We start from the raw sequence: 12,563 nt of genomic DNA on the forward strand, positions 1-12,563 counted from the left end.
CAGACATCTGTCATACAGAGTGAAAAGAATGTTTATGAGATGGGTGTTCTCTTACAGCCAAGCATATTACATCATAAGGTATGTGTTTCACAGCTTAAATTTCCTATATATAAATATGCTCCAAATGTAATTTTTCTTGTTTTAAATATTTTTACATGTGAGAAAATGTACGGGTATGCTGGCTACAGTAGATGAAAATGAGGAATGGGCATGTATTTTAAGAACTCTGTAATATGTAATATTAGTCAACAGATGTTCATCTGATTGCATTCTCCTAAGGGAGTAAATATAACTGAATTGCCATTCCTTGATTAGTTCTCATGAAACGAAATCCACTCAACAACAAAGAACACTGTCAGAAGACCACAGTAATATGTTTGCTTGCTTGATTTTTTTTTAAATTCTAATCTTAAATTTTAGATGTTAAGTGGCAATCTGTAATAGTTACAAACAAAATTATGGAATATTTTAACTTCCTGATGATTGCTCAAACAAAACCCAAACCTCTTACCATCCTGTTGATCCGTACAAAGTCTTCAGGTTTTTTTGCCCAAGGGGGAAGATCAACATCATTTACCACTACTTCATCTTCTCTGACACCAAGATTATATCCATTACTGTTGACAAACATTTCTGGTAGGTAGTAGAACTCTGGAATTAGTTCCTGCCAGGATTAAAAAATGTAGCATATTAAACCACTGTATAAAAATCAGTTTAAGAAATCTATTACCTTATCACTTACTAACTATAAATGGAATTAAATACTTTCTTTACCTAATGGCAAGATTTTAGTCCTTATAGTCTTCATTTTATTTAAGAGTCTGAGAATATTAAACATTTCTCTTGAATAATTTTTTATCATAATGTGCAATATTTTAAAATATCACCCATTTTCAATTTTATTTTGTCACAAATTAATTGAGAGAAACAGGCATATAAATTCATAATGGTTCATAAGACATTTGTGAACAAATATGTAAAGCTACATTGACCAGTGTAGGTACTTAAACCACTTTTAAGTCTTAATAAATTATCCCCAAGTTAAAAGAATCACACAATATTTTCTACTTTTTAATTTTTTTTAAACCACACTGGTAATTACTAGACATGATGTTTATAAGGAGATTCATAGCTTTATTTTTTTGACTTGACCAAATTCTTTCTTTTCTCTTTTCTTTTCTTTCTTTCTGCAGTGCTGGGGATGAAACCCAAGGTTCTTGCACATACTAGGCAAATGCTTTGCCACTGAGCTATACCCTAACCCCAAATAAAGTAGTTACTTATATATATATATATATATATATCAATGAAGGTAGTGAAGAGATGATATGTAATATTGTAATCAGTTTTAAAGATTTAGTGTATGCCACTGGAATGTAGGTTATTAAAAATTGGATGCAAAGATAACTTATGTGTGGTACATTATATCTAAATGAGGTTTTATGTTACCTTATAAAAAATCTGATATAGAAAAAAAAATGATTCTAAGACCCTAAAATTTTTTACTTTTATGTAAGTAGGGTAAAATGAAAAACAAAATAAAACAACTGTAGTTTTTATGTACACCACCAATATAATCTTTTAAAAATGTTAAGATAAGGGTTAAATTAATTTTCAATTGCACTGTGAAAAGCATACGGCATTTATTCATGTAATCTGATCAACACTGATGGGCATAGCACCTGAAATTGAATCTCACTGTGGTCTTCTCTAGGGATGCACAGAAAAAAAATTAAAAACACCAGGCACTGAGACCTTCAAATAAATTGCGTCCTCAATTTTCTAAGAAAAGCACAAAAGAAAGTTTTTCCTCCATGGGTTCTCCCATTAAAACCAACATATATGTTACAGTACAAGTGGGTACTTACATCAGTAATGTTCTGTGTGAATTTGATCATGATCCCTTCTTACCATAATTGTGAACCATAAGAAAAGGATAATTGCGCTTATTTTCTCTAGCATTGTGGTATCATAAACAGGTTTATATAAACAGGTTTTCTGGATAAATGAAGACTAGTATTTTAAGAATCAGAATTTTCTTCTAAATAAAATATGTAAATAGAAATCTTTCTAAAATCTTTCACACAAATTCCCTTTCGTTTACTTATTCACAAAGAAAAGGTTTGAGTTCCAGACACTGTGAAGGGTACTCGAAACAAAAATGGATAAGTGATGGCCCTCATATCAGGTAACTCAAAGCCTAAAGGGGTGATGTGTAAATAGGTGGTTATAATGTACAGCAATAACAGCTGTGGAAGGAGTAGGTGAAGAGAAGCAGGGAACCAATTGAGTCATTTGAGCAGATCATGGCTAAGATGCGATCAGGGGAAGAGGCACAGGGGACTCTCAGGGAGCATCATCGGGGAGTGGTAAGAAAGTGAGTAGGGTGGAGGACAGGAAATATGGGTGGGTCGATCTGGACGAGGAGAGGAGATGGTAGGAGTTTTAGGGAAGATGATGAGGAAGTTTTGTAAAGGCTAGGCTATTTGGATTTCATCTTACAGACAACCAACATTTTAAAAAAGTTATTGTTTTACAAGAAGATACTGGGTGACAAAGTAGAAGGTGTACTGAAAAGGAGGGAGACTGTCCCTGTGGGAAAAGGGAAGGGAGAGGGGCTGCTGTGAGGTGTGGAGTTAGAGGATATATGTGCTCTCTGTCAAGGGGCAAGGATCTACAACAGAGCTACCAGTCAGCCAGGGGGGGATGGAGAAGGTCAGGGGCCCCAGCATACCCAGAAAGTGAGGGAATTAGATGGCTCATGCGGAGAGGAAAATGTATGCTCACGATCAAATATGTAGGAGATGTCCACGCCACAATGAACTGTGTGGAAAAGGGGGTACAGTGAAATTAATAAAAGTGAAGACCATTTTCAATGGCCTGAATGTGGAAGGGGAAGGGAGAAGGGGCTGAAAGAAAAGCTATAAGGTAAACAAACCTGCTTATTGCCAATAATGAGAGGGCTTAATTAAAGAATAGGACAGGGGTTAAAGTGTGCTTCAGCAATACTCTATCAGCAACGATTATAATGTGCTTGATTTCCCAGCAGGGCAAGCGTGGCAGTGTAAGTCAGTCACTGAAGGAGCAATCTGGTAAAAGTGTATGATCACTGATTAGAAGACAGAAGTAAGAAATCACTCTTTCCTGAGGTATTTGTACCCAATCAGAAATGCATAATTATCATCTTATAATTTCAAAGTATTAATATAAAACAAAAAGTTTTCTTGTGATCTTACTCCCACTCTTCAGAGAAAATTAGTAAATGGCGTAGAGAAGGCAAAGACCAATGACTTTTGCACATGACCTACTCTTAATATGACGCTGAATTACATTAACATCCCGAAAGAGCCAAAAGGGGGAAAGACAGGTACACTCAAGCTGCTGCTTAACTTGGAGGGAACTATCTTTAATAGACTCACATAAGTCAGGGATTGTCCTTATTGCCTTTCTTCAGTTATCTGTGCTCATGTCCTATGTTAAAAAGAGGCAATAGGCTTCCTGGAGGACAGAGAAGGATATACATCCATAGCATGGATTTAGTTCATTTAAACAGCCCAAAGAGTCTCAATTTATCTTCTACCAACTTGGTACTATATATTTTTCACTTAGTATTTCCCATTCTTTCCTGTGTTGCAGGATCAGGTGTTTATTATTAACCTACTTAAAACTATAATATAGTTTTACTGAATGACATTATGTTAAATTTATGAAGGCACAAAAACATAGGATTTAATATTAATTATATTTCAGGCAAAAGCAAAATCCCAAGCCTTATTTTGTGAGGTTTGTATTTTGTTGAATCCCTCCCAGCTCCTGGTGCTCTATTTCCTACGTAGAAGGTGCTCATTAAATATTAAACTGCTGAAGATATTAGATGAAGTTATTTTAATATCACCAGAACTCTTCTGGGGAAAGTGTGTATGGCGGGAAGAATGCCTCAAGATACGAGAAGAGGCAATGAAGAACTTTATTAAATACAAGAAGAACAAACCTGGAAACAAAATCTCCACTTCTGGAGGGGAAACTTTTGCAGTTTGAAAAATGTTACCTTGCTTATTCTAGCTGTGTTAAAAAAGTTTAAAAGTGTTACAGTTTAAATACAGATAAGAACTGGCCCCAGTCAGAGTCTCCCTGGATGTTCCTCTGGAGCACCCATCCCTTGCAGTTCTAAATCTCCACCAGGCACATCTTTCTCAGCCTCACTTTGTTTTCCTTGGCGACGGGCAGCTTTTAGTGCTCTTCTCTCTTCACTGTTTAGATTAAAATGAAATAGGTCTTACTTTGGTCACTTCAGGAGTTTGGGAACAATTTTTTCTGGCAACTTTAAAATCAACTTTCTCCTTTCTCTCTTCCTTCCTTCTCTTCCTTTCCTTCTTTTTCCTTTTTTCCCCTTTCCCCTTCCTCCCTTCCTTCTCTTTCCTTTGAGGGGGGGGGGCAGGTGGTGCTAGGAATTGAACCCAGGACCTCACACATGCTGAACATGCATTCTACCACTGAGTTACATCCCAAACCCTAAGAAACTAAGCTTGGGACTTCAGGTTCAGACAACCAGACTCCTTAAGCCTACGTTCCCTTCTCTTCTATTGTGATTTTTTGAAAAAATGTATTTGTTCTTTCTAGTTACACATGACAATAGAGTTTTATTGTGATTTTAAAAGTAGCAACTCAGGAAGGAAATGGGTGGAGGAGAGGCAAGAAAGGGAGGGAAATGGGGGTGGTGGTGAATATGAATATGATCAAAGTATGTTATATAGCAAAATGAAACCCATTATTCTATATAATTAATATGAATTAATAAAAAATAAAGTAGCAATCCAATCATACATGACTTTACTTTGGTTTAGCTTTCTGTATGACAATTATTATTATTTTAGTATTTAGGAATGTTTACATGTTCCACAATAATGAAAATTCCAGGATGAACTGTCTATTTTGTTCACCTGTTACTTGTCGCAACTCATTTGCTAAAAAAATGGTGCCTGACTCATGACACATACTCCACAAATATTTGTGAAATTAAAAATGAAGCAATTATTGCTATGTTTACTATGTCTTGAGTTTTAGGCATAAAATACTGATAAAAACATTGAAGGCCCTGTTTTTCACATTGCATTTATTAAAACAGGAGAATCTTGGGCTGTCAATTAGTTGAAGAGGCTGGATATGCAGCAGTTTGGGGATGGTTCCTTCTTCTACCTTCTGATGCTACTTTATGTGTGTCAGAATCAAAGAGATGTGACTTTAAGTGCAGACTTCCTGCTAGCTTGGACAAGTTTCTTAATCTTAAAAGTCAGTGTCTTTTTCAAAATGGTGATGATGCAATGGAATTTTATTCAACCAAAAAGAAGCATGAGACTTGTGCTTTCTGCTAAGGAAATTTCCAGGAAGAATGGTAAAAGTGACTAGTGGTTTTAGTTAATGGTTTATGGATATGGTATTGAAAGACAGGATGTGATAAGAAAAAAACTGTCCAGTTTTGAAGCAATAATATTAGGAAATACAAGGGCTTAGGACAATCTCTTCAGATGGCAAAAGATGCTCAAAATAAGATACAGGTTGGGGACAAGAATCAATTGAAGATGTTGCAAATAAAATAAAACCATATGGTGAAGCTTAAGAACAGGTGTTCCCTGTGCCTACTAGAAGAAAAAAGTAAGCCAATTCTCCATAATGTCGGCTTAGGAACTGAATTCCTCAACAAGACTCCTTAAACACAAGAAGTAAAATCAAGAATCAATAAATGGGAAATACTTCACTGTAGGTAGGACATTTGAGCAGATTATGGCTAAGATGAAGAACAGGGGAAGAGGAAAAGATAGTAGAATGAATCAGACATAACTTTCCTATGTTTATATATGAATGCACAACCAATGTAATTCCATATCATGTACAACTGCAAAAATGGGAAGTTACACTCTATGCATATGATATGCCAAAATACATTCTACTGTCATATATGACTAAAAATAACAAATAAAAACAATAAAAAAGGAACATGGTGTAGCTGAAAATCCCCCTTATAAAATCTCAGCTAAATTTAGGGTAGTGTTTTACTGACTTACATAGCTAAAAGATTTTAAGAATTATAAGAGTATTATAAATAATATTCAAATTTATAGCCTGAAACAGAGAGTATCCTGTCTCAAAATGATTTGCATGATTTTTTTTTCTAGTAGTGAATTATAATTTAGTATGCATGAAGGGCACCTACTTTTCTAATTTCTAGACCAACTTAGGTAAAAGAGGCCTTGGCCTACCTTTCTATGTCAAGAAGCAAGTGAGAAAGTTACTCAGTTACAAGCAAGAACTACTCATTTTGAAAGAGGGAATGATATAGAGGGCAAAGCTTAAGGACCCAGAGGTAACTAAGAGTCATGGAGAGCAGTGACTGGGGAACCATGCCCAGATAGCAGTACCAAGTCCTAATCCAGTACAGTCTCTGCCTCTGAAGCTGACCCCATGTGCCTAGCTGTATTTCAGAATTGCTACAAATCAGCAGGTGCCTTCCACAATCTTTCCTCTTTGAACAGTTTGTCTACTGAGGTTCCCCTGTTGCTGTCTCAGGACTGTATGCTGAGTGTACTTGTTCTTTTTTGGTTTCCAGGTCTTCAAATTAGGAATGGTTGTGTCTTAACCACATCCGGACCTGGCATAGATCATAACATACTAGATTCTGATACAACACTGGAATGAAACTTGTGGGGAAAAAGTTGAATATATTTTACATGGAGGAAGGATGCAAATTGTGACAGAATAGAAGACCAAAACAGACTGTTTCCAAAGATGGCCACAACAATCCCTCTAGCTTCCATGTCTTTTTGAAATGTGACTTTGCTGATTGTTTCATCAGGAAGTGGAGTTCCCTTCTCTTCCTCCTCAATCCGTCTTGTCCTATGACTTGCTTTGACCAAAAGAATGCTGTGGAGAAAATACTGTGTGACTTCTATGCAGACATTAATTGGTCTTGCAGCTCTCTCTTTCTCTCTCTCTCTCTCTTATCATATTGATAGCTAGCTACCAGGGCAAAGTATGGTTTTAGTCATACATGACAATAGCATTATATTGTGATTTTAAAAGATCTTGCTAGAAATACCATGGAAAGACAAATAGCACTAGTCAGCCTTACACTGTTCTAGCCATCTTGCTAAGGTGCCAGACAAGTAAATGGAATCATTTTGAATTTTCCAGTTCTAGATGGGATGCCTGGAGAACCCAACAGAGACCAGACAAGCTGTATCTGCTGAGTCCTGCTCCAACTGCAGAACTGTGAGGATATAAATTATTATTATTATTATTTTTAAGATACTATGTTCTGTTTTTAAGATACTATGTTAGTTATTCAACAATAAATGACTAGACTATTACTTGACCAGTCAATTACTCAAAAACAGTCAAAATGGCTGGATATGATTATACTGTCATGCTGAGAATGAAAACAGCTTGCCATCCAGTGGACAAAGCACTGGAAATAACTGAGAAGACAAAATGCTGGTCTGGCTTCCTTATCACCTGCCTACTTGTGGGCTCAGATAAGTCACTTGAGCTCTGGGAACCTCCTCTAAAGAACAGGGACTGCATTTGAGGACTGTATCAAATTGTTGTACCAACAACAAAGCATGTGTGAAAAATGTTAAATATTATTCAAAAGGAATGAGGGGCCACCATTATAACTTGTGAGTGTGCTCCTATCACAGGCACATTAGACAATGGCTTGCCTACTGAAGACAACTGCTGTTTTGCTTACTCTCTTCCCATTGAGACATTGCCGTTAATCAGCTTCTCCTAAGGAAAAGGGTCCAAGTAGTTTAAAATTTTCTAAATGAAAAACTGCAGAAAGACGCAGAGTATTATTACAGAAATGGCAAAATGAATATTGTAACAGGCATTTTGTGTCTGCAAATGTGATTTCTAGTTTATTTTAACAGCTATACTAAAACCCTACGGTACAGTTAATAGTATTATATGCGTTCTGTCAAAAAATAAGAAAATATCCTCAAACACAATTTCTAATTTATAAGCTTATGACAAGTTCAAGCTGCTGAGAAATTGACTTGAAAGTATGCCTTAGAATGATAGAAGACCACTATTAACACTATCATAATTGTATACCTATTGCATCAAATCTGACATTTCAGCTTAATATATTTTGCTGAGAGAGCATACCATTTTATGGCTTCCTAGTGAAATCAAATCCAACCCAGACGTTTTCACTTTTCTAATATAATTCACTGCAAGGTTTTAAAGCTGCCATCTCTTTTCTTCCCCCCTTTTCAAAAGATTGATGTCTGGGTATTCGTTAATTCCATGAGAGCTCATAATGGGTCACTGAGTCAGTGGTGAGCACCTCCATTAACTGCATTAATTTACACTATGTCACCTTAATGACGTTTTGTCACAGCTACCTTTTCTGACATCTACATAGCTAATCAAAAAGTAATATAACAACTTTTGAAGGCATTAAGGGAAATTAGTATAAGAACTTTTGTAAGGTACATGTCATTGCCAGAACTACCATCTAGAGGAAAGTAATAGAAAAAATAAAAATAACGTAAAAACTAACTGGCTTCACTCGACTCTGGAGACCTCTCTCCTGAGGGGTCACTTCGGCAGCACTCTTTCTTCCCCAGCTTGTGTTCATTAGCACAGGAAGAGACTGACATTAATAGAGAGAGACAGAATAAAACCATCTACTGCATTCTGGTTCTCTCCCACAGGATTGTCTAAGTTAGTAGATATTGCAGAGATATTTACTTTTCTTCTCTGGAAATGAAAATATATTTCCCTAAAAATATATGAAATGCTATATTATAGCTTTGGGATAGGAAATAAAAAGCTTAGGTTTTGACACACAGTAAAAGGATTCATGTTTTTTGAGACATTCTTCTCTAGTAAATTAGTAATTATCTTAGAATGAAATAATACTATATACTTTAAATCAATATGTGTAATCACAAATTTAGGAAAATTTCAACATATCACTAGATATTCCAAGAAAATTTGTCTCTAATATTGCTGTCATAGAGACCCAGATTCTGATGCTAAAAAGGAAAATGGAAAGATGGATATATGTGGCTGGACACCCACACACACACACATACACACACACACACACACACACACAAAAACTCACTCAGCTGAAACATAAAACTGAAAGACTGAAAAACCATACTTGCAGTGCAACTTTCTGCAATTTCAAAGATCCCTTTCAAATAATCAAGAATAAGATGAGCAAAAGATACATGTCAGTTTACAAATCGATAATATGCAAAAAGTGCTGAACATCACTAAAAGAAATGCAAAAAAGTCAATGATGACTCCAGTTTTCACTTCCTATATTAGTTACAGTTTATTGCAATAGTGATGACGGGAGAATGCTGATATAGCAATAATACAACATAATTCTTTGGGGATGATGGTTTGGCAACATATTAACAAATTAAAAATGTATATGTACATAGCCTTTGAGCCAACGATTGTATTAATAGGAATTAACCTTTGCATACGCACACAAGGTTCACTGAGATGTCGGTGTGCACGGATGTTCACAGCAGTCTTGAGCATAACAATAACAATCAGAGAAAGACAAACGCTCCATCAACAGAAAACTGCATAAATATTGTATATGTATGTAGTGTGCAGCCTTTAAAAGGACAGGGGTAGGTCTACACAGCAAGATATACACTATGAAAGGTTCAAGGTGGTGGCATGAGAGAACTGAAAATGAGAGCAATCTGTGTAGTGTCAAGCTGGGGAAATGAGCTCCTTATGAACCAATTAAGTCTCGGGGGGAAACACAGTACATGAGTGTTCAGTGCAGCTGGTTAGCATGAAAAACAAAAAGCTCCCAAGTTAGTGATAAACACCTTGATCTTTGTTCTTGATGATGTGACCTCGGGAGCTCAGGTAGCACAATCAGTAATGGAAGGCGAACATTTCTGAAATGGTTCTAAACAGGAAAACTTCCTGGAGAATTTAGAGGGATAAGCCTGATATGGAAATGGGTCACCAGAGACTGAAATGTAACTTTATGAGATATCTGGTGATCTAAAGAATTAATAAAGTCCTCAGGAAGGAAAGCTAAAACTGATTTAAAAATTAGGATGCCTCCAGTATTTGTGAGGGCAGGTGAGCATGAATCTTTAAGTTGAAAAGCCAATTTTCTTTCTTGTAATGATGTCAAGTTATAGTGAGGAGGCACTTTCACTTGAAATAGTTTGATATAATAAGGATACAATTCTGACTTAAATATAAACAATCTCAGTGTGATAAGTCTTCAATTATAGACAGGAATATTTAATTCACAAATTACTGTTGAGTGCTTTTTATAAATATTATATTAAATTTGAGATTCTATGGATCAATGAGGGTCTATTGTCTCCCATTTTGTTTCTCATATGCGAAGTATTATTAAATAAGAAACAAATTCCTCCCTTGATTTAATTGGTAGTAAATCAATCTAAAATGATGGTTTATGGATATTTTAGAGTTTCAAGTCTTCAGAAAAGTTATAAGACTATTAAAAGAAAATTATGAATCTTAAGAACTTAATAAGGGTGCAGGTTAAATTCTCTAAGCATGAGTATGTTGTATGTATAAATTAATATTCACTTAGGTAAAAGTTTGATAGCAACAACAACAACAACAACAACAAAAACACAGGGATGAGCTATACTCTGCTTGGCTCCCACCTCCTTTGTTTTCTGCTTTGGAAAAAGAAATGAACAAAAGTTGTGTTCATTCAGTTTTCTTTCTAGTAATTGTCTTTATAAATGTTTTAGAATAGAAAAGCACACATATGTAAATTTGACTTGACCTTACTGCTTTTTGTTGGATCAGAACCCTAAATGGAATGATACTATGACATTTTTATGCTGCGTGACAGTTATGGGAAAAAACTTGCCTTGAAGAAAAAGGGCTTAAAATAAGAAACACATTTACCCAGGCAAGAACTTGATCATGTAATCTTATTATCAGGGGGAAAAAGAAAAAAGAAAAAAAGAGAGAGAGAGAAAGAGAACAAAAGCATTTTATTGTTTTGAATACAATCTTTTTCTTTTCCTTAAAGCAAGAGCCCCCATAAATGAAAGATAAATTTTTGTATTTAACAATAGTTAAATACATAGAGTAACTGTAAAATTGCTCTCTGGCTGTTCCTGGATATTGTCTGTGTGTTGGTTTAATCTAATGTGTATTGTTGCATAGTATCCCTAGGCACAGTCAAGTAAAAGCTAAGGCTGTACAGAAAAGCCTACATTTTAAATGGGGCTTGTCATTAATGCTTTATTAATTGCCCCAGGCTACACAAACCCAAAGCTGGGCAAGCTATACCAATATGACACATTAAGGTCAAATCCAATTCCCGCTGTGTTTTATGGAATGGGCCAAATATTGAGTGAACAGCAGGAAAGGCAATTTATGGGCTTTTCTTTCTATCCCCTGATTATTTCATCTAAATTAGATGGGGATTTTTTGAATAACAAAACACCTTACCTGATTAATATAAAAGAATCCTGAATTATTTTTATGATGCTCAAAATTATTTCTTTTAAGGTTAGATGTAGCTTGTAATTTTAATATGATGGAAAAGCTGCAATATAAAATGTCTTATACATCATTTAATAAGAAAGTCAAAATTTCAACAAATTTTGAAATTCCACTAATATCAACAAATAAAAGAGCCTACCTTTACATCAGAAGTATCTCTCTGACTGGTTCTCCAAGACCTAGCAATTGATGAGAAGGTTCGATCTGGATGGTCAAATTTCCCGTCATTTGCATTGAGGAAGAAGGTTGTGAAAGGTTCCTAGGCAGAAAACACAATCAGTAAATGAACCATTTGAAACACAGATGTGCTCATGGGTTTATAACATATGAGTATTTCTGAGACCCTCTTGATGCAGAAACAGTGAAGAGCTTGTATCAAGGCCTACAACAAGGTGGGAAGGGATGTGGGTCTGGGTCTGACTGTGTCACCACAGTACCTGTTGCTCCGCAACCCTGGCAGGTCCTTTGGCTACTTGGGTCTCTATCTTCTTATCTATAAAATGATGGGAGTCTAGTGCTGTATGATCTTATGGTAAATTATTTTGCATGACATTCATAACTCAGATTTTTTTTCTAATAATTAGGGCCATGCATACTAACATTGCAACAAAAAATGTCACTCTGACATCCTCTGCAATGTGGAATTAGGTAGGGAATTGTCCACCTTAGAATGCCTGGGAAAAGCTACTCAAGCACTAGTTCCATAGACTGGTGACCTTTTAAAAATGCAAACCCCTGCTTAATATCCTTCCTCAGCTCTTAGGAGGTCTGAGGAGAAAGTTTAAACTACTTCATTTGTCTTACAAAAGCCTAAATGATCTACAACCTGTTTAACTCTTTTATCTTACTATTCCCACCTATGTTCAAAGATTTTGCCACTTTGTCCTTTGAGTGTGACATTCCATCCACCATTTATCCCTTATCCCTTTTCCTCACTATCCTTATCTAAGTTCTTTTATCCTTTAAGTCTCATCCAAGATGCCATGTTCCCCCAAAAGACTCCTGGATTGACCAAAGCT

General features: G+C 35.7%; 1 protein-coding gene across 4 annotated transcripts in view; it reads right to left on the bottom strand.

Annotated features, from left to right (window-relative positions):
- Nbea (neurobeachin) overlaps positions 1-12,563 on the bottom strand; it is a 622,915-nt gene that overhangs the window by 56,125 nt on the left and 554,227 nt on the right. For all 4 annotated transcript variants that reach the window (XM_076872612.1, XM_076872611.1, XM_076872614.1 and 1 more), the window contains 2 exons: positions 11,684-11,803; positions 512-664 (listed from right to left, as the gene is read on the bottom strand). In XM_076872612.1, coding sequence (XP_076728727.1) covers positions 512-664; positions 11,684-11,803 — 273 coding nt within the window. The remainder of the gene's footprint in view (positions 1-511; positions 665-11,683; positions 11,804-12,563) is intronic.

The sequence above is a fragment of the Callospermophilus lateralis genome, chromosome 12, assembly GCF_048772815.1.
Source record: "Callospermophilus lateralis isolate mCalLat2 chromosome 12, mCalLat2.hap1, whole genome shotgun sequence".
Lineage (NCBI taxonomy): Eukaryota > Metazoa > Chordata > Mammalia > Rodentia > Sciuridae > Callospermophilus > Callospermophilus lateralis.